At 36.7% G+C, this 23056-nt stretch overlaps 1 protein-coding gene across 1 annotated transcript in view; it reads left to right on the forward strand.

Moving 5' to 3' along the window:
- The window catches only part of MEIS1 (Meis homeobox 1), a 138547-nt gene that overhangs the window by 108842 nt on the left and 6649 nt on the right, over nucleotides 1–23056 (forward strand). Inside the window, exon 9 of the mRNA XM_003262466.3 lies at nucleotides 3870–3946. Coding sequence (XP_003262514.1) covers nucleotides 3870–3946 — 77 coding nt within the window. The remainder of the gene's footprint in view (nucleotides 1–3869; nucleotides 3947–23056) is intronic.

Here is a 23056-nt window from a genome sequence, read left to right on the forward strand (position 1 = left end):
CTCCCTAAAAATGGCACTTCTCGGAGATTACTCTTTATCTCTTTTGCAAAATGACGTCTGCCTTTGCCTGTTGCATGGCCTCACTAGCCCTGTAGGCAGAAGGCAACAGGGCTTTGAATGTGTTTTTCAGCAGCTGTGTCTGTGGCATGCTGGGTTTTTGTCAAGTCATTTTTTTTTAAGTCTACAAAAGAATAACTCATACTGTCCACAAAAAGCTTATTTAGTAAAGATGCATAGGATTTGAGATATTGAAACATATTGGGTTTCAGTTTAAAAGCCTACTTCTTTGTGAATTTTTGGCTGGCTAAGGATTAGCTACATGAAGTCACGGCTTTCATGTGAGTCTAGCAATTATAGACTTTTTTCAGGGAATTGAAAGTTTGTGGGACACTAAGGCCAAGAACGATGAGAAAAAGAAATACATTCAGTTGACCTACCATAGACAAGGGTTTAGGAATGTTGTTGATACCTTTTTCTCCACTTAACAATGGCCAGCTTATTGTGACATTTAATTTGTCCAGGCTCATTCATTTGTATTAAAAAAATATATATATATATATATATCCCGAACAACTGAAAATTTTTTAATGGAGACAGAGTGCTGAGCCTCCATAGCTTGAGGCTGCCTAGCAATTATGCTGCATGAAATTAGACACAGTTTGTTCCAATTACTTAAAATCAGATCACATGAAAAGTGACAGAGGAAATAAAGGGTAGAACTTTCTAATTTTATGATATTTAAATTATGAAATTGAAACTACATGATGTGAAGAAACAACCGAAATTTGCACTGAAATTTTGAGAGCCATATTACTACCCTTTGAAGCTCTAGTAATCCAGGTAGTGGTAATAATTCAAAAAGAATTTTTCTGACACCACTTGCATAAATAAAATGTGAATTCCATTTGCTTTGTCAGAATGTTTGTAAAACTTGCTCACAAACAGGCATGCAAAAGTACTCTTGAAAATACAGAAAAATAAATTACTGTGACAATTTTCAATTTTCAAAGTAACTAAAGATAAATGGCATAAATAATAATTTTTATCCAGTTCTGGTCATAATATTAAGACATAACTAATAAGACAGGGCAAAAGGTTTTGCCATCTGACTATGCTAAAGAAGGACTGTTGACATATTTATTAATTCTATTAGAAATCACTGCAAGTGATTTCTGTAAGACCTGGACAACTGTCAGCAAATAATTTTACAGGAAATGTTATAGATTGGAAGTTGCTTGTGTACTTCAGTGTACAACTTTATATGGCACATAGTGCCAGTGGTGGGATGCTAATATTTGCATATTTCAAAATTGAGCTTGTCTTCTAGCATTGCGATACTGTAAGAACTGCTAGCCTAGGTAATCTTTAACCTCAATGGATCTTAGAACTCTGGATGACAAAATTGAGGATAAGAAAAGTTGTCTGTTGTTCAAAGTCCCATAGTTAATGAGTGGCAGCATCATTTATACAATCTAATAGAGTCACCTATATTATGTACAATTCTTCAACTAGTATAGACATAGAACTACTGTATATCAAGCTATAATTCAGCATTCTATCCATGGGATAAGAAATTCATTTGGTTTGTATTGTGTGCCAAACCTTTATACAGTGGGAGTTATGTTTTAACCCTTAGGGTAATGGATTGCTTTGAGCTCAGTAGCCAGTCATGAGACTTTGGCTGCAATGGCTGGCATTCTGTTGAGTAGCACCCATGTCACTTATGATCTTAGCCTATTATAAGGTTTATATACTTTTCTTTGAAGAAAGTGGGTCGACATCACTTTTGTGAATGAAGCAAAGAAAGTAGTGTCATGGATCTTAAATTGGATTGTTTCTGCTTTATTATACATTTTGATGTTGCATCTGAGTGGAGAGTGTCTGTCACGGCATGGTACAGCCATTCCTTTGTTCCACAAATATTTAGGGATTTTCTGTTATGTCCCAGTCGGGGCTTTGAGGGTAGACAGAAAGCAAGGCAAGGGGTTTAGTAGCATTGGTAGATGAGTGGGAAAAGACACACCAACAAGGAAATAAATAATTAAAACAGGTGCTTCAGAGAGCGATGGTTGCTATTAGGGAAATAAGAAAAAGATGAATGTGAGCGTGATAAGGCGGGGTGCTGGGAGGTGGGGAGGGTAAAGCTGAACATTTGAGCTAAGAGCTAAAAGTGACATTGGAGTAAGAATCTGAGTGATGGGAAAAGCTGGTGGTGTTAGGAAAACAGAAAGAAGGATGGTGTGGCTGGGTATAGGGGTAGGAAGCGGGTGAGCAGAAGGTGTCAAAATCTGAGAGGTGAGCAGGGCTGGATGGTGGCAGGCCTTGCAGGCCATGGTAACCAGTCTGAAGGTTATTTCACAGGGGACATGAATGGGGATTATGAAAGGCATCTGCTACATCCTTTGGTCGTGGTGAGGCTTAGGCACTGGAAGGGAAGCAGGAAATATCACTGACTTATGTCTGCCTCTGGCCATCTCTTCTGGCCAGTTTCCTCACCTGTAAAACAGAAGGGATGATAGATTCCATTTATGTCACTCAAAGGGATATAATGGGGATTAATTACCATCCTGTCTGTAATATACTTGGAGCTCTTTAGAGAAAGGCACTATATTCCATGAAAGCAAAGCCTTATTCTAATTGTGTATTTATTGATTAAGTGACAATCATAGACAATGCTTATGGGAAAAATTGTGATCTCTCTGCTGTTTACAAACAAATCCCCTGTGTATAGATATAGAGCATATTTAAACTTACATATAAGAGTACTGGAGTGGTCATTAACAAGCCTGTTTAGCATCTAATCAGACATTATTAATTAAATTAAAAGCTTTGTTAATTAGCATTCAATAGCCCAGAATATAGTTTCCATGGCACAGATAGTTAAATTAAGGGTTGGGGGTGCACTTTTCCATTCATAATAGAATAGAGGGTTGACTCTCAGAAGAATTTTATCTTGGGATAATTTATTGAGATGTGGTGTTTCAAGCAAGCTAATGTCTCTATAGATGGAAACCATATCCTCAGCTCCTCCCCTAAGCTTTAGAAATATGTATTTCAAATTTAGATGTATTTGATTAGTGAACAGAAAGCATTTGTGCCAAAACTAATTTCAGTAGAATTCCAAACGTTCTTACAGGAAGGTATGAATTTCACTTTATTATCTAATCCTGTAATACTTTTATCTACTCTGACTCTCGAGGAACATAGCTGGGCTTGTTCTTAGCATGCAAAATATGCTGGTCTTTGACCTTATATTGGCCTGTGTTCAGAATCTCAGCATGTGTTGACATTCAGATTTGGAAACCAACATTGGTGAATTTTGTTTTTTTTGCTGAAGACTGAAAATGAATTGTGTGTGTGTGTGTGTGTGTGTTTAATAGCACCCACTTTAGATTTGATGTTTGCATCTGGCAATATGGTGTTTTAGAGGGAGAACGTCACTATGGGAACCTCAGCTGAGATTGTTGGTCCAAATGGGTCAGCTTTAGAAATTTATGGTTCAATGAATATATTAAGTTAGGGCAGTATACTTTTAGATGGTAACAAATGGCTTGTCCTTATTTTAATCCTATAAAATACAGTGAAGATCATACTAAACTTTCTGTGTTTGCAACAAATAAAGCTGTTAAAGGATAAACTCAGTATCAAGGTTCTGCAAGTATCCTAAGTAGCTATTTATACACTTCACTAATCTTTGTAATTGGCTTGTCTTTTACTGCCATTAATTAGATGATGTAGTATTCCATTAATAAGAGTGACACACCTCAGCATTTTTACCTTTAATTATAGACTTCATGAGACACTTAGGCTATTGACAAAATGGCCTAAATATTGCCTGATGCACTAATATCTTTTTTATTCTCTTTCAGCACCCTTACCCTTCTGAAGAACAGAAAAAGCAGTTGGCACAAGACACGGGACTCACCATCCTTCAAGTGAACAATTGGTAAGTAATTTGGCTTTGTGTTTACACACAATCTGTTTCCCCCTCTGGCAACCTGCACCTCATGTTTTGCATTAAGAAGACACACCCAGTTGCCACTGCTCTCCCTGGTGGCTTGTTGATTCAAAAGTGAAAAGAAGCTATTGACTGATTTGTGAGAACATTTGCTAGTATGGGAAATAAAACATTGTATTGTCTTCTACCTCCTTTATAAGTTGACAATTTTATGCATAGTATAAGTATGTGTGTAATTCACATTCACGATGGCTCTGTCAATGTATCTCTCTCTATGGCTTTTCTTCTCCCCTTCAGGGTAATCGATAGAGTAGTATCATCCTATTTTCTACAAAACAAGAAAATCTACCATCACATATCAGTCAGGTTTAAATTCATTGAATAACTAAATTCAGTTAGATTTTGTTAGGGCTATGCATTCAAGGATAGTCTCTCCTTTGCTCTTATCTCCCAAATACTGAAAGGAAGAAATTATTTATGTTTCTCTTTGAGGCTATTCCAAACCTGAGGCATCTCAGGGCTGTGCAATACCGTTTCTAAATAAAGTGTAAATTCCTGATTTGGGGCGAAGCTGAGATTATGTACCAAGTACCAGCCAACAATATTCTGACTCAATGTACAGCAGTGTGGCAATGGGGCTTTGAGAAAGTATGATTTATTACCCTTTGTGAATGTGCTGAAAGCCAGGTTTCATATAATCACCCAGGGCTAGTGTCATATTTGAAGGGTATGGAAATCCAATATCCTCTAAAAGTAAGTGTATCTAATTAATTGTCCTAATGTTTTTAGATTAGTGTTTATGATGGGGAAACCTTATCCTCTTTGAAGTAAAATCCAGAAAAGGCCCAAAGCCTGGGCTGGGGAAGGGGAGAACTAGGAATGCCAGTTTGCAGACAGAAGTATTTCTTTCTATTCAATAAGTGTCAAAGATTAATATTACAGAATCTCTGATTACATGGCATAATCCATTTTGGTGAATAAATTTGTTCTTGATGTCTATTGCACCTACATTAACAGACCCTTCTCTGTTAGAGAGCCTGGGAGCCTTTGGGAGAGATTTCAGATATATTAAACCCCATTACAGAAAATGTAATTTCTGTCAATATAATCCCATGTATTCTTCAATTTAGTATTTTAGAGATAACAAGCTACTTACAATATATTTGCCTTTGGAGGATTAATTTACAAAGTGCACTATCTGCAAGACACAGACAGACTCACATAAGAATTGCTTGTAAGGGTTATCAATTTCTATGACCTTACTGCAGCCTTGAGAGATCAATTTTTGCAGCCCTTTTCATCAGTGGATGGTAAACCAAGCAAAGGCATACTACATCTAAATGTGTTACTAGGAGTTGTGTGGCTGCTGAGGTTTTTTGTTTGCCTATTTCTACCTGCTACTGTGTCTTAATTTTCAAGGCTGTTAATACTACATATTGGAACTTTCAAATGGTCCTGGATGATATTATAGGGGAGACCATTAATTTTGCGTGCACATCTAAATTCATATGTCTGTATTTTAAAACTTAAAGCTGATGTTGAGACAGTTTGAATACAATGGAGGCTGCACAAATGTCCGCATTTCCCTGGGAAGTGTTCCTGTTTGCAGGCAAAGGAGTGGCAGGACAAGCTCTCTAGTTAAGAAACGAAAAGTGCTATCATTCAGGGGATCTATCCTGTTAGCCATCTCTCTTCCTCTGCAGGGTTGCTAGCAAACTCCACTCATAAACACAGTTACCAGAGAACAAATCCCAATACAAGTTGCTTACTATGGGTGGACGGCCTTATTATGGGATATTTCCTGTGAGTGCAGGAAGAGGAAGGCATTCTTGTGACTTCAAGCAATATATATATACACACAGTTTTCTAAGTTCTATGCACAATCTCTGCCGGAGAGCAATCTTCCTAATCAGTCCATGATCACAATTCGACTTTCTCAGTTTTGTAACCAGAAGGGAGAGAAAGGATGTTTAAAAAGTTTTAATTCACACTCTAAAATAATTTTAAAGTATATGCAGACTTTACCCTAAACTTCACACTGCTATTCAATTCTGCACAGGTAAATAACTTAAAAATAGCTTTTCTTAGTTATTTGGGACAGAAACAGAATTCTGTGCTTAACTGCCACTTTGTGCAGTGTGTGGGTTCTCTCTACTTGTATATATATGGAGTTAGAAGTGGCTTTTGCTTGCACCTCAGTGCTTTGCATTTGGCAATTGTTTCAACATTTAACAACGTTGTTTGCTGTAGAAAATGTCCCTCAAGTAACTAAAAGTTGTAAGAGAGATTGTTTTTCTTCAGTTTGACAAATAATGACAATATCATGTTTGATTTGAATTTTTAATGGTTTATTAATTTTTATGGAAACCTCTTCCTGTTTTGTTTTGTTTTGTTTTGTTACTGAGTCCTGCTCTGTTGTCTGGGCTGGAATGCAGTGGTGTGAACATGGCTCACTGCAACCTCCAGCTCCTAGCTCAAGTAATCCTCCTGACTCAGCCTCCCCAGTAGTTGGGAATACAGGCATATGCCACCATGCCCAGTTAATTTTTTTTTTCTTTTGTAGAGGCACGGGTTTTGCTATGTTGCTCAGGCTGGTCTCTAACTCCAGGGCTCAAGAGATCCACCCACTTCAGCCTCCCAAAGTGCTGGGATTACAGGCGTGAGCTACTGCACCCAGCTTATAAACATTTTTTATAAAAAATGTTTTTTATCTTATCTATACTGAGCATGGGTACAAGTTATTTCCTACTAAAAATAATAATTTTGAAAATGTCATCATTAGTATTTCTGTGTTTCCCTTTCATTTATTTATCCACAACTTTTAAACATCTGTGTCTTCCTTCTTGGATTTCTAAAACTTGTTAATACACATGTACATTTTTGTATGAACTATGAGTCACTGTTGAAATGCAATTCAATAAATCGCTGAAGGGCAGGTTGAGTGTAGATCAGTCATAATTATTAGCAGCAACATAATGTATCAAAATATATAATATGTAAGTGAAAAATATAAACTCATGTCTAGTTGTTAGAGTGTCATAGAAACCCTGGCTGATGCAGTTTTAAGTTAGGCTTTGACTGAAAAATAGACAAGAAGTTTGCTACATTTTAATGGTTCTTTCACTTCATCACTGAACTAATTTTACATTTCTCGAATTGACATAGTGATATATACTACCTGCCTCAGGTGGCTAAGGCTAAAGTACTTGGGATTTGAGGGGTGAAAGGCAAAAGAGAGAACTTAAAAGTAAAACAATAAGACTGATTTGATTAATTAAGAGAAAATCTGGAAAAAAGAAAGTCTCGTTATAACTCTCATTTTGGTCCAATTGTCAGAATAAAAATGGAGAGAAAAAATCTTAAAACAGTTGGCATTGGTACTGACAACATGTGGGCTCTAGGATGGAATGTGAAATTTATTAGATACGACATTGTAGGCCAAGTCCATGCCAATAAATTTTTTGAGAATTGAGGCAATTATGTAAATAATTTGAGTAAAATATTTTTACATAAATTATCTAAGTATTTGATGTAACTGCATATTTTTTAAAAATCAACCTCCATAACTAGTCGTCTAAATATTTCAATCTAGTATGTTATGGTTGACTTAGATTTAAAAGTGTAATCATTTTTGAAACATAATATGCATCATAGATTTATGTATTCTTCCTTCTTTTGTCCCTTGCTCCCAATTATAATTTTATCCAAAAATGATAAATAATAGCATCAGAGGCTTTTGTCTTTTTGCTTTTTTATTGTTGTTGTAGTTGTAACAAATACTTATGTTATATCAGCAGTGTAAACATTATCAATATGCTAAATGTCTTAGTAATTTAAGTAGAAACATCTTAAATTTTGAGATTAGATGGTTGTTTAGACCTTTAAGTATTTAAGTAGAACTTTACAGAAGACACACACACACACAATCAATACTTGGTTGTTTTTCCTCCTGAATAGACCAACTTAATTTTTTTATATTGAAAATGTGAGTGTAGAATGGTCAGATAAAAATTCCCTCATACATGATCACACCAGTGTTGCAGACCTGGGAATTCCCTGTGATGAAAACTTAAGTCTTGTGATTGTGTTGTACTTACTGGATGCCTCAGTTGCCTCCTGCCTCAGCAGAGTTTTGGCCTAGGGTGTATTGAATACATTTTACAGTTTCTTTGTTTACTACTCCTCATCCAAACCCTTTCCTATTAAGGTCTGATATTAAATGATTATCCCTTTATGCTCTGAGAAGGCAATATGGGTTTTAGGTGCAAAATATATAGTGTACATGAAATACAGTATTTATGTAGAGAGAAAAATTATTCTCCATCAAGAGAGTATACAAAATTCCAAGTTGCATCCTAGCAGTCAAGATGACACTGTTCAGAACTATGGTACTCTACATTTCTTAGATTTAGTGCTCATACTGGATTTTCCTAGTTATTTCATTTATTGCTTTCAAAGCTGCAAAGCATTCAGACATCACTTCCCATTTATTACGAGTGGGAAAAAAGTATGTTATCCTTGGAGATTTATGCCACTGGCAAGTAAAAATCTAAACTTATTTTTTAAAAATAAGATCTCCTTTATTATAATAAACAGATTCCACTGTTAAAGGTCAAGTTTCTTTCTGAGTTATGGTAATAATGTAGCAAATACTTTTACAAATAATCAAAGATTCTATAAACGTAGGTACCTGTTTAGATGTAAATGTTAAAACATTCACAAATTATCCTTTCAACTTCTGTGATCTAAAAATCAATAGGGGTCATAGGGTTTCATAGAATTGTTCTGCTTTTTCTTCCAACATAATTTAATAATACATTTTACAGATGTTGTTTGAATATTAGACACAGATTGTTTTGTCAATAAAGCTAAACAGAGGCATGACACAAAAGCAAGGAAAACAGATGTAAAAAAAGAAAGAAACAGTGCACGATGCAAGAAGCTCTGGGTCACTTGTTTGCTATTCAACTACAAAATTAAAGTGTGGGCTGTGTGGTGATTTTTCCTTGCCTAGGAATCACCTAGGGATGGAACAGCTTCACACATAGAAAGTAATTGTATTAAACAGGTGGTTTAACTTTTTCCCTTGAGAATTGAAGTGTAACCTACATTTAAAGTAGACTTCCTAATTGATCAGTGGAATAACAGGTGCAGTATATTAAAAAGAAAAAGGAGAAATATAGTTGGGAGAACTCCCCAGAATATTTCAGAATGGGTTGTTGTTCTTCAAACCTTGGTTAATTGCTATGCTTTTCACCTGGAATGTCAATTCTAATAATACTACCTTTACAGACGCTTACTCTGGGCTTAGATTATAGCAATCAGTAATACTCACTAGATAAAATACTGTCTAGTTGCTCATAATAAAATATTGAAATCAGTCAAAAAATGTTTAGCTTGCATATTGCCTGAGACAGAGCTGGCGGGGCGCCAGTCAGGCAGGGTATTATTAGGAAAGCTGAGCAAATAGCTCGCAGGGAAAAAAGCTGTGAATTTAGAAACCTTCAGGTATTGTCATGTCAGAGAGTCTTAAGAGTTCAACAGAGACACTGCTTTTTTTTTTTCCCTGCAGATTTAAAAAATGTCCAACAAACAATCTTCTTTGAAAATGACTCTGCAGTCTGTTAAATATACTTTGTTGTAAGTTTTACACCATAAGTTTACTCAGAGCTTTTCCTCACTGCATAAAATCACATCGTTAATACTGTTAAAGATGAAAGCTCCTTATGAAAGGGTACACTTTGAACCACTGTGCTGGCTGGAAAAACCCTGCCCCTTCCGCCATGGGGCCCTAGGTCTAGGTGAGAAAAGAAATGAAGGTCTAGGATGTAGGAAGGGTGGATTTGAAAGTCCAAATATCGTTTTGTGTAACCGCTGTTTCTCCTCCAGCCAGCATTCAAAGGCAGTTGCTGAGCTTCTCGGGAGGACAAGACACTAGCTGGAAGCTGCAATCCAGCTGGTACAACCTGAGGAAGTATGTCGGGACCATGTAGGGTTGGGGTTCAAGTGAGGCTCAGAGTTGAGTGAGTTGGGAGACTGATTTACCCAGCAGGGACCCAATGTTTCTGAATATCTGTGATTTATTTCAAGGCAATGAAACCAGTGGCAATGGTGGTTGACTTTGAACACGGTATGCCGGTCAGTACAACTTGTTGCAAATCGTAATTAAGCCAGTCTTCTTGTTTTCAGTGTGTCTGTAAGTATCTGGTCAGAGAAATGCAAACAACAGGCTGTGCGTCAGGCAACCCGATGTGGCAGGACTTTACTCCCATTTCTCTGGAGAGGGCGTAGGGATGAGGGGCTGAGAGGCGTCACGGTCAAGGGGGAAGAGCTTGGCTATGCCTCATCCACAGGTGGCTAAGGTGTAAACCTCATGACAACTTAAAATTTACACAGGGCAAGTATGGGAAGGGGAAATGCAGGGACAGGTCACTGCAATCAAAACATTTCATCCCTCATCCCTACTCCTTGGATTTGGGCGACAGTGTCCTCTGGTTTAAAATGGACAAGTAGCACTAATTAGTCAGGACTCAAAGGAGTCTTTTAGCTGTAATATTCTAGACTGTATAATAATGTGAATCAAAGAGAAGTAAAGTGTGTGCTCTGAAACTCTCATTCCAGCTTTGTCCTAGGAGTGGGGAAGAAAAAAAAATACTTTGATAAAGAGACAAACAGAGAAATTAATTAAAAAGTTGTAATTGTAACTTTTTCTCATCTTACATAAGCAAATCAAACACTGTAAAATAAAAGCTAGATGAAATTAAACATTATCACAAGACATGAAAAAGATGTGTGCTGTCATTTTAGGATTCATAATGAAGATAAATCAGTTGTTTTTAGCAGTGTGCTATAAGTCTATGAAGGGCATGACAGATAATAGGCTCGAAATTTCTGAAGTTATTGTACAGCAAAATTTGTTTTTTCCCCAGGCGTTCAATCTTTTTCTCCAGTAATTTTGAACATGACAAACTTTTTAGTGGATGCATTAATAATCTATAAGTAATTGGTTGTCAGATGTCAGTTAGATAAGATTAAAAGACTGTTTAAGCATTATCCATTTGCTTCTTTGCATGAGTTTTATAGGTCAGGAGGAATAACTTTTTGAATTGTGGTTGTGTGTACGTGTTCTCTCTCTCTCTCTCTCTCTCTCCACCCCCCAACCCCCCCCCCCTTTCATTTGGCTGCACTCCAAGTATACATGGAAGAACCGTATTACATTCCATAAATCCTGTATGTAAGAGCAGATTTGAAACTCACTATGTGAATCAAGGGGACAAATGTCTCAGCTGTCTTCTGTAAATGTATTTTAGTTTTTAAAATGTTACTCTTTATCTTCTCAAAGGAAGCTCTGTAAGGGGAAACAAACTCGGCTAAGAGGGGCATTGAAGCTTTAGACATTAGTAGTTTCCTAGCAAGTCAGGTTTAGGTCTATTCTTGTCAAATCTGTCTTAAGTGTGTTTACATATAGTTTGCCTTTCTGGTATTTTCTGCTTGCACAGACCTGATCTCCACCTATTTTGTGTCAACAGTTGCTGAGGCTGGTGTTGGGTGATTAACCGTTAAGCACGGAAGCACAGTACCCAGAGAGACCCCCTCTCTCTCCTCTCACTTACATCATCATCTGGCTTCAGGCTGTGCCTACAGAAAACAAACAGCATTTTTGAGTGGTTAAAAAGTCAGCCTGAAATATTAAAAAATGGGGCAAATGTTGCCTCCTGGTTGAATAGAACAGTTTTCTTGAAAAATGAAGTGGAGCCAGGGGCTCGGGGGAAGGAAGTGTTTCCGAGGGCAAACGTTGGTCTCAGATCCGGTCTGCATTGCTCCAGTGTGTGCACGCTGAGGAGCTTTCTGTAGACGCTGAGGGTTATGTTCTGCTTCGTTTTTGATTTTCAAGGGGAAAGAGGACATAAAAAACAAAAACAAAAACAAAAAAACCCTACAACAACATGGATGCCTGTAACTTTGGCAAATACAAGGCTGTCCTGTTCAATGCCCTCATAATCATTAATATTTTCCTGTCTATTTTATTTCCATTCTTACAACACTGTTAGCCTGACCCCTTAATATGGAAAATAATTAACTCTATCATGCTCCTGATGCCTGAACAATAACAAATAAACAAAAAAAATTAATCTGTTATGACATATTTGAGAGGTCTCTTTTCCTTTTTACCCTCTTAACTAACCAATGCCTCACAAGATTAGATCCTATGGTTGAAGAAGGGGAAAAGTGTTTCCTTTTTCAAACACATTAACTCTTCCAGGTCTGGGGGAGATGATTGGAGCTACATGTAACTTAGCTCAAAATAAATGTCCTGCCTTTGGTGAGATCTGGCTTAATATTGATAAAGTCACTTTTTTTTAAAAACAGTATGTTGCCTACGGATGGAAGTTAATGCACCATATAATTATACACACACACACACACACACACACACGTGCATGTAAGTTTTCAGTATTTTTACTCTAGGATGCTAACTAAATCAAATGCAAACCAGTAGTCTTGAGGTTTGTTGTCTGGTTAAAGGGTTTTGTTGGCCTATAGCACTAGGACATCGCCGTGGTTGACTTTATTTGTTCGCTAGTTTGGGTCATAGCTCAGATGTACTTGGAAAGGGCCGGGGAGTGGGTAGGGGGATGTTGTAAAAGCTTATGGAAAGAATTGAACATGTACAAAAAGATGTAGGATCTTAGCCCCCTGACTGGTTACCTGACAATACTGTTTACAGAAAGGAAAGTATAGTAGGTTATGGCAGAGATTTCTATCCTCAGGACTCGGGGCAGGGTGGCAGAGGGAGCAGAGAGGGGGTAGGGGGACACGTAAGCATGTCACAATCATTTTGAGTGAATATAGTATTAAAAAAGCATATCGAGAATTAAATTTTGTTTTTAGTCATGCTATTTCTTTTGAAATTGCAAATAACGAATATAAGATTTTTGGTGTGTCAAAAGGGAGCATGGATTAAAATTTTAGAAACCCTATGCTACAGAACCATAGAGTAAAAATCCTGAGAGGGAGGGAATTTATGCATCACATGACAGATGAGTCTCAGGGCTAATTAGAGGCAGGGCTAGGACTGGTTACTAGTCCAGTGCTTCTTCCAGTTCACTAGAATGTACTTATTTTTAACAGCTTTATTGAGATATAATTCATAAACCATACAATTTACCCATTTAATTCAATGGTTTTTAGTATGTGCACAGAATTGTGTAACCATCCCCATAGTCAATTAGAAAACATTTTCACCACCTTAAAAAGAAGCCTTGTACCCTTTAGCTATTGCCCCTCTTTATACTTCCATCTCTCTCTCCAACAGCTCCTGGCAACCACTAATCTACTTTCTGTCTCTATATTTGCCTGTTCTAGACATTTTGCCAATGTGGTCATGGAATACATGGTATTTTGTGACCGGCTTTTTTCACTAAGCATAATGTTTGCAAGGTTCATCCATGTCATAGCATGTATTATCAGTACTTCATTCTCTTTCATGGCTGAGCAATGTTCCATTGTATGGATATAAGGTATTTTTTTTTACCTATTTATCAGTGGATGGGCATTTGATATTCATCTCTTACCATTATAAGCGTTCATATACAAGTTTTGGTACCATTAAGCATTTTTGACAATGACAGTATTGCAACAAAGACCTGTCTTAGGTTTGTGTAATTTGTAAAGCACTTTTCATTTGATCATCCCAATTTCAGCACCTAAACACTGCTAGGAAACTGCCAGTGAGTGGCAGTTTTCCCACTCAGTTCTCATTTTCTTCTCACTACTCACTGCTCTCACTTTCCCTGCCACTGGGTAGTGTTTTGACTGTGATAATTATGAGTGATGCTCAAAGAAAAGGAAAGTTGGCTGGGCACAGTGGCTCACGCCTGTAATCCCAGCATTTTGGGAGGCCGAGGCAGGCAGATCACCTGAGGTCGGGAGTTCGAGACCAGCCTGGTGAACATGGAAAAACCCCGTCTCTACTAAAAATATAAAATTAGCTGGGAGTGGGGGTGCGTGCCTGTAATCCCAGCTACTCGGGAGGCTGAGGCAGGAGAATTGCTTGAACGCATAAGGCAGAGGTTGCTGTGAGCCGAGATTGCGCCATTGCACTCGAGCATGGGCAACAAGAGTGAAACTCCATCTCAAAAAAAAAAAGAAAAGAAAAAAAGAAAAGAAAAAAAAAGGATAGTCACTCTGAAATCCAGCAACTCAGCAGTAAGATGCACAAAGTTCCCTCAAAATGACTTAGATGACCATAAGCATTTTGAAAGATTTGACAAATTCCAAGATGTCATTTTGCTAATGTTATTGTCTTTATTCGAGAGATTGTTTTCCTTTAAGTGTGTTTCCATTTGTATTTTAAAGGTCTACAGGTTACATATTGACATATATTATTACATAGAGCTTAGGTTTCAAGCTTTACTCATTAAAACAGAGGTCACAGTGAATATTCCAAGGAATAGATGCAAGCCTCCATTCAAGTTAAATCATCTTCATTGTGCCATTCTATAGCCTAATTTCATAACCAGACAGAACTAGAAAGCAAGCTAAATTTTGAGATATCCTGTCTTGACATGAGCAGAGACTCCAGGTCTGGAAGTTTATGGTTGCTGAAGACTTGCAGAACTGAGGCAACTACAGGCAAGATCCTAGAGAAAGGAAGGAGCTCAAAGGTACTCCAATATGGAGCTAAGATTCTTTAATACCTGATTAGGGCCAGGCACAGTGGCTTATGCCTGTAATCTCAGCACTTTGGGAGGCCGAGGCGGGCAGATCACCTGAGGTCAGGAGTTCGAAACCAGCCTGGCCAACATGGCGAAACCCTGTCTCTACTAAAAATATAAAAATTAGCTGGGCATGTTGGTAGGTGCCTATAATCTCAGCTACTAGGGAGGCTAAGGCAGGAGAATCACTTGAACCCAGGAGGCAGAAGTTGCAGTGAGCTGAGATCGAACCACTGCACTCCAGCCTGGGTGACAGAGAGAGAGAGAGAAACTCTGTCTCAAAGACAAACAAACAAGTAAACAAAAAAACCTGATGTATAAGGGGGTTGGTCGCCATTCTAACACAACAGGGTTTTAAATTATTTGGGGGAAACTTTCTTTGGAAAATAAAGCATATTTGATCATTAAGGTGACCATGTATCCCACTTTCCTGGGAGGCTCATGGTTTATGCCTGTTGCCCAGTGTAATTGTTAACAGTGCCTCTTCACTCTCAAACGTGTCCCAGTTTAGATGACAAATTGTCTGCTCATCCTATTTATAATAGAGATTGGCAGAAAACTAGAATTTGCTTTAAATAGATACATTTATTCAGTAATGTGTAAGGGATGTTTTGCTAGATTCAATTTTATTGACTTCTTGTGAATATGGAAAAATTGGAATTTAAATGAAAAATGGTTCGGCTATTAAACTAAAGAGAGACACTTCTACTCTTTGAAGACATTATTATACCTATTTTAGCTTTTTCATTAGTAGAGGAAGTTTTGCTATATTATCCTAGATCATGCTATTGCTTCTACATTGTGCTAATAATCATTTTAAATCTATATCCTAAACCACTACATTGTGCTAATAATCATTTTAAATCTATATTCTAAACCACTATTTTTTTTTAGCTCCATAAGGTTATACAAACTCAAATTTGGCAAATTGTCTGTTACATGTAAGTAAATATTTCATATTTACTTAAATATAAATATAAACCCTGTCGCACTCTGTTGCCCAGGCCGGAATGCAGTGGTGTGATCATGATTCACCGCAGCCTCCACCTCCCAGACTCAAGCAATCCTCCTGCTTCAGCTTCCCTAGTAGCTGGGACTACAGGTGTGCACCACCAGACCCAGCTAATTTTTGCATTTTTTGTAGAGACAGGGTTTTACCATGTTGCCCACGGTGATCTTATACTCCAGGCTCAAATGATCCTCCTGCCTTGGCCTCCCAAAGTGCTGGGATTATAGGCATGAGCCACAACTCCCTGCCATCACTTTTTTTTTTTAGAATAAAGAAGTCATTTCAAAATTTGCTTTCAAGAAAAATTTTCTGTAATATATACCAAGTGATGAATTATTTGAAATTTATTTTAATGCCTAAGGCCAAAATAATACATGAGTTTTGTTATTACTTTGCATCATTATTGTCAACTAGTGATTGATTCATTTCACAAGCTTCTTTAAAGAGAATTTTAGTGGCCAGGTGCAGTGTCTCACGCCCAGCACTTTGGGAGGCCGAGGAGGTTGGATGGCTTGAGCTCGGGAGTTTGAGATCAGCCTGGGCAACATAGTGAAACCTTGTCTCTACAAAAAAAACAAAACGACAAAAACTAGCTAGGCATGGTGGTGCATAACTGTAGTCCTCGGGAGGCTGAAGTGGGAGGATCACTTGAGCCAGGGAGGTGGAGGTTGCTAAGCTGTGATAGTGCCACTACACTCTAGCCTGGGCAACAGAGTGAGACTCTGTCTCAAAAAAAAAAAAAAAAAAAAGAAAGAAAAGAAAAGAAAATTGTATATGTAATTAGCTTCCTCAACTGTGGTAGACAATTTCAGTTCTTTCTAGAGTAATTTGGCAAATACCACCAACACTGTTAGAGAAGGAAAACTTTTCATGTGGCTGATTGATGGACTTCTTGTGATTTGAGCAAATTTCGTTATTATGTTTATCAAGTGGGTAGAGAGGAGAGGTGCTCCCTTTTCCCCTCCTGTCCATTCTCCTCCTGCCGCTGTTCTCCACCTCCCCTACCTCCAGACACACTGATGATGTATTGCAATCTTGGAACTGTTGGATCCTGGAGGAGGTTAAGAAACTAGAAAAAGGTGCCAAAAACATGATTTCATAAGGTTTGACTTGAGAATGAGTCAACTTTCTTGAATGTCTTAAAATCAGGTTTCATGAAATTTTATTTCACAAAGAAAGGGAGTGTAGAAGGCTTGGACCCTGAAGACGAACAGTTATGGATCATTAAATCCAATAAGTAAATGTAAATCTAAAATAAAGAATTCCAACAAAAAAATTTCAGAGTGATTTTTTTGTTGTTGTTTAAAAGAACAGAGAGTTATATGGGAGATAACTAGAACTCTTTCCCTGAGGGTTTGTTTATAAAACATGCCTTAAAAGTTATTAAGGGATGCTGACTTTAAAAAAAAGTAGTAGACATGATTTTATTTAAATGACTATGATATAGATGAAGGAAATGCTATGGTGAGGAAATTCCTGGAATAAAAAAATAACAAAATGTTGGGATTTGACAACTACCTTCCAATGATAAATTTTATATTTGAAGATTTTTCATGCGGCTTAAATTCTAAAATTTGAAAATATTTATAGAAATCACAAAAATGAATTATATATCAATTATCATCTGTGCATTTTTATTTTCTATTGAATAAAGAATAGTATATGCAGAAATCTTATACTTAAGAATGCACAGTGTTAATTTTTATTACTAAGTTTGTATGGAGATATTCCTAACTCTAGCTAAATATTAATAAAAGATTATTATAATCAGCACTTCCCTTAAGGGATAGTATAGGTATAGAAGGCATTGCCACTAATCAATCTAACTAATTAATGAAATCTTTTCTTAATAGTTGATTAGCTTCTTAGATACGTGCAGATGTTGTAAAATGATATTTCTCTGTCTAGTTGGGAACCTTCTGAAGTAATCCTATGTCCACCACTATCCTGCTGACAGTTCACTTACGCCTAGTTGGCAAGAAACACTACGGGGGTGAAGCAGAGGCATGTCATTGTTTGGAGGCAATACCATTGTGATTTTCTGTGGTTCACTAAGTTGGCTGTGGCGTGCTAACGTAACGAAATGTGGGCTTCCTTTAATTATCAGGGAGTAAGTAGAGTGGTAAACACTGAGGAATAGAACTAATTGAGTAAAGGTGAAAATGCCATTTCTGAAAGTGAGCAAGTAATTTTTTTTTTTTTTTTTTTTTTTACTTTTATCAGTATTACAGAGAGCCATACAAGGGAGGAAAAGGGCAAAGGTATGTGGAAAATGTTGCCTGTGAAACTGGGAAACTACCTTGTGTTTTGGCTCCTAACAGATGCCCACTGTGATCTCCTCACCTCTCCTGGTTCTCACAGAGGGAAACTAAACTTAGCAATTCAGTTTTGGGGGAAGAGACCAGGGAAAGGAGTGGAGGATAAACTAAAGGACAAAGGTCAGTTTCAAAAAGCTGTTCTGCCAGATCTTGCTCAGAAAACTATTCAGGTATCCAAAGACTGAGAATAAAAGGAGATAGATGAAATTAGTCCAGTGGAAAAAAAAAAAAAGCCTAATGATAAATAAACATCTGGGGACAAAAAAGAAAGAACAAAGCAAAACTTCCTGTATTTCTTTTATAAACGTGAGTCACAGTCACTTCCCATTCTCCTAGTCGGATTCCTATAAAAAATTCAAAATAAAATTCAATTTTTAGATGATCCAGGTCTCAGATTTTTGGAGATTTTGCTCCCCTGCCAACTTTTCTCTTTCACTTTTTAGGACTTGAGTCTTAAACAAACAACTAAGTAAAAAAGAAATATATTTCTATTTGGACATGAAATAAAGCTATAGAGTAAACCCATTATCTTCCTTTCCTTTGTAAAGCTTTTTGTTTTGAGACTGGAGATAGTTTGGTCAGAAGAAGAAATTCTAACTCATGATTCTATGAAAAAAAAAGGAAATACAAAGATTCTTCTCCTAATTCAGTCTTCCACCACCTGCAGGGAGTCCAATTCTTAAAAAGTACTTCACAAAGGAAGACTGTGTTTTCAAAGCAAACTAGATTTTAAGAAGCCCTCTGTTCGAATGTAAATGAAAAAGCAAACGAGGCATTTTCTAACCTTAAAGCATACTAAAAGGTTTACTTTTTCAAGAATCCCAATGTATGGCAAATTTGAATTATATTTCATTAAACCAAGGTGTGTAACTATTTTAATGAGTGAGCAAAACTATCATGTGGCTGTGTACTCCTGACATTCCATTCCACATCTGAGTTTTAAGGGCTATATAATGTTAGGACCTTAATTGTAAAATTGCAAAAGTTTCCTCTTACATCTTTAAACAAACATACTTTGTAAAAGAGACCTTATCAGTATGGAAAATTCTAAGATTGTTTGTATTTCATAGATATGTATTTGTATTTTATCTCAAACCATTTTGTGGCTGTTGGATAATATATTTTTTATTGTATATTCAAATTGGAATTTTGTCATTTTCTTTTATATTTCTCTTCCAAAACACTATTTCTTCTATGTTGAATCTCTAATATATATTTATGTGCTCATACATAAATGTAGATATATATTTAAACACACAGACACACACACATACATATAGGATTAAGATAACTATTTTACTTATGCCTCTTAAAATGACAGGATTTTAAAACGGCAATATGTTCATTTAAGTTCACATCATATGTACAGTTCTTTTTTTGGTTCGGTGTTTAGAGATTTCTTGATAATTTAGACTCTTCCACAGTGAAAAGTAGAGCATTCTGTCACAAAAGCAGGGAGGATGAGACACAAGGTCAAAGGGCATTTTAGAAACAAACAGCTGGACCAGTTTATTTAAACAGATAGAGGGATGGGGGAACTGACCTCAGTTTGACTTATAGTGGGAGGAGCAAGAATGTCATTTTATTACTTTGCCCAGAAGGAAAATGTTTTTGTATCTGAATTCACCCTGAAGCCATCTAAACATGGCTCTGCTGTGTGTAGCATAATTCCAAAGAGAGAGGACGTATAAAATAGTCTGGGATAATGATAAAATGCACTAAAGAGAATCAAATGTGGAGATCATTTAAGATCGAAAAGGTGATGTTGTTTTAAAAAATAAAATATTTTGCTATTTACTTGGTTGTTTTCACATAGATGTCCATCATGACCCCAAATAATAAGTTGTTCATAGAAGTGTAGTAATTGTAATTCAGTAACGTTCTGAGAGATTACTACATCCTATATGTACTAATGATATTTCATTATATTGAATTTTTTAAATTAAATGTTTCACAAGTAAGAAGTTGCAGGTGGACCTACTAATGTGGTCAAACAGCTCAGAAAAGGTGATTCGTTTTTCTCAGGTTTTCAGTGTTTTTGTTTATGTTTTATTTTTTAATTAAAGGTTTCCCCCTTTGATAGCTACATATTCTAGGGGTAGCTTACATCTGTGTTCTTAATAACAACAAACAGTTCTTGCCACCAAAAAGAAGCAAATAACATCTAGTACCTGTGGTCAGTTGGCTAAGAGGCTGTGGTATTTTTTGTGTGTATTTGCTTTCTACCTGGGGATCAGAGCAGGCCTGGAATAAATGTCACTGGTGTTGTCCACTGCAAGCCTTCAGGAGGACATAGACAAAGATCAGCCTACTGAGCAGAGAGTGGTCCAGGTGTTGAATGGACTCAGTATTCTAAAAGGACTCACATTCTAGCAGGCACTTTTTAAGAATCACTAATGTTTAACCTAAGGATTAGAGGGGAGAAGCCTATAAAGCATAATGGCTATGTTTAACTATTTGAAGAGCTATCCTGTGGAAGTAAAATTAGAATTGCTTACAGTACCCCAAGGAGTTGTACTGATGAAACTATTAGGTTGAGTGCAAAAGTAATTGTTTTTTTTTTTTTTTATTATACTTTAAGTTCTAGGGTACATGTGCACAACGTGCAGGTTTGTTACATATGTATACATGTGCCATGTTGGTGTGCTGCACCCATTAACTCGTCATTCACATTAGGTATATCTCCTATTGTTATCCCTCCCCCTTCCCCCTGTAATTGTTGTTTTTGCCACTGAAAGTAATGGCAAGACCGCAATTACTTTTGCACCAACATAAATATTTTTGATCCAGTAAGGCAGAACCTTCTAACAGCCTTGTTTATAGACAGGGTGGCCTCTCAAGTAAGGTGGTGAGTGCTGTATTAGTTCAGCAGAGGTTACCTATGTACTTTTGGGAGACAGATATCATACAGGGGATTCATGTCATGTCAGTGACCAAACGAAGTGACTATTAGAGCCCTTTCCAAACCTGAGGTGTAATTTTTAAAAATGAACTCATGACTTTAATAGTCATAGACTCAAACCTGAGTTGATTATTATGAATTAGTTTATGGGAGTCTCAGTATGTGTGTATGATGGAGACAAGCTTTGGAATACAGATAAATCAAGTCACTGTATTCACTCTCTCTCTCTTTTTGAATAGCCTTATCTTTGCCTATACACACAAACAGTGCAGCCATCAAAATTTTCAATTTACAAAATGTTCACAGTCATGCTTCTTCCTTGACTAAACACTGGGGTTGCTGCCAGTGGTAATTGGCTCCAAACCAGCTAATTTTTATATATCTATTTAGTCTGGATATTCTAGATGAGTGTCACCGTAGTTGCAATGCTCTGGTCACCGTGCCAGAGCACCAGAGAGGAGGGTGCTTGCTACCACTGACAGCTGTGTGTCATTTAGCAAATTATTAACATCTCTTTGGTAACATGTGACCTCAAAGAAGCCACCTAATTTCTCTGAGCCCAGGCTTCTCATCTGTTAAAAATGTCTCTTCCTATTTTTAGGTAAGTAGTGTAAGTCATATCCATAAAAGATTATGTTTTTAAAAAGTCTGGAAAAAGAAAGTTAATAGACAGAATTCCTTCCCTCTAAGAGTCTGCAGATTATGAACAGTACCATAGATAAAGAGATGTTTTTGCTCTCTTACCTACATTAGTTGCTATGAAAATTACTTTTGGTAAATGCAGAATATTAATATTAAATAATTTTCTAATTGGTCATGCAGTGAAGGCAGCTAATGAAAAAGCAGATTTTTTTTCATTTTAATTGGTTATTTCACATGGTGTTTGTGCTACACCTGTGCTTATAATGAGAATGGAGAATTAATCTAACCTTCTGCTCACATGATTCCAATTTTCATGGTTTATACAAGATAATGATAACCTGATTTGCAAAACAATTTGTTGTAGACCTGTGTTTTAAATATTTTTATTAGCAGTTCAGGGACTTCATATACAAGAACTGATATAATATGTACTGCCAACAAGAATTAGCACGAACAGTATACCTTTTAGTTAGATTCTAGTTTCATTATTTGTTTCAATTACTTCTCAGATAATGAAAGAACACAAGGATACAGGATATTGAGAATCTTAAAATGTTACGAAGTATGCATTTTTGGTTCGAAAACCTGTCCCTGTCTGTTTAATGGTTTGGTTTTTAGGAACTATTTTCCTTCCTGAAGTGGGCAGATTTACAAACTAGAATTCATACTGGACTATGGATTCTTTAATCATTAATAGAGCCTTATTAAACTTTTCATTGTATTTTTTATGTCCTGCTCAGATTTGATCTGAGTTGGGAACTAAAAGGAATTTACTATTTCAGAATCTAGTATGTCCTCTTCATTTTCTGGATTTGATACGTAATTTTTAATATTATGCAGAACAAACGGATCTTAAGAGTTAGAATCTCATGAGTATGACTCTGGACTCTGGAGAGCGTATATTAACTACTTTTTTACGTGTCAGTGACTTGTCACTTTTGGAGAGGCTACAAAAATAATTGTACAAAAATATCTTATTAAGACACTTAAAGTAACTTAAGTGCCTTAATAAGTTTATAAATTTTCAGTACTAGCTGGAGAAAGCAAAACTATAAGTTCAATTACTGTATATCTGTGACCTTGCCTTGACCTCAGACTTTACATAAAGAACAAAAATAAAAAATAAAAATAAAAAAAGCCACCCTAAGAAATCTCTACAAGGAATGCATTTCTCTGAAGTCCCAAGCAGTGTGAGTTAGTGGTGATAAACTCCAGACATTCTCTCATTTGATGGTGTGCTGCCATCCCAGTTCATTATCTTAATAGTGGGCATTAAAATAGGATTAGGTTTGCAAGAGGTAGGGGCAGTTTTGATAAAAATTGTAAAAAAGAAGTCAGAGAACATAAGATTGAAATGTCACTAATTAGGAGAGGTAACAGATGCCCTTATGAGCATCTAACTCTTTACACCAATTTTCTCTCCTTGCAAATGAAAGGAGTGGTGGCTAGTATTGTTTCCTGAAAACTCTGCTAATTCCCCCATGAAAAGATGAAATGGAAGTGTCCAAC

Source organism: Nomascus leucogenys, chromosome 14, assembly GCF_006542625.1.
Source record: "Nomascus leucogenys isolate Asia chromosome 14, Asia_NLE_v1, whole genome shotgun sequence".
NCBI classification, from domain to species: domain Eukaryota; kingdom Metazoa; phylum Chordata; class Mammalia; order Primates; family Hylobatidae; genus Nomascus; species Nomascus leucogenys.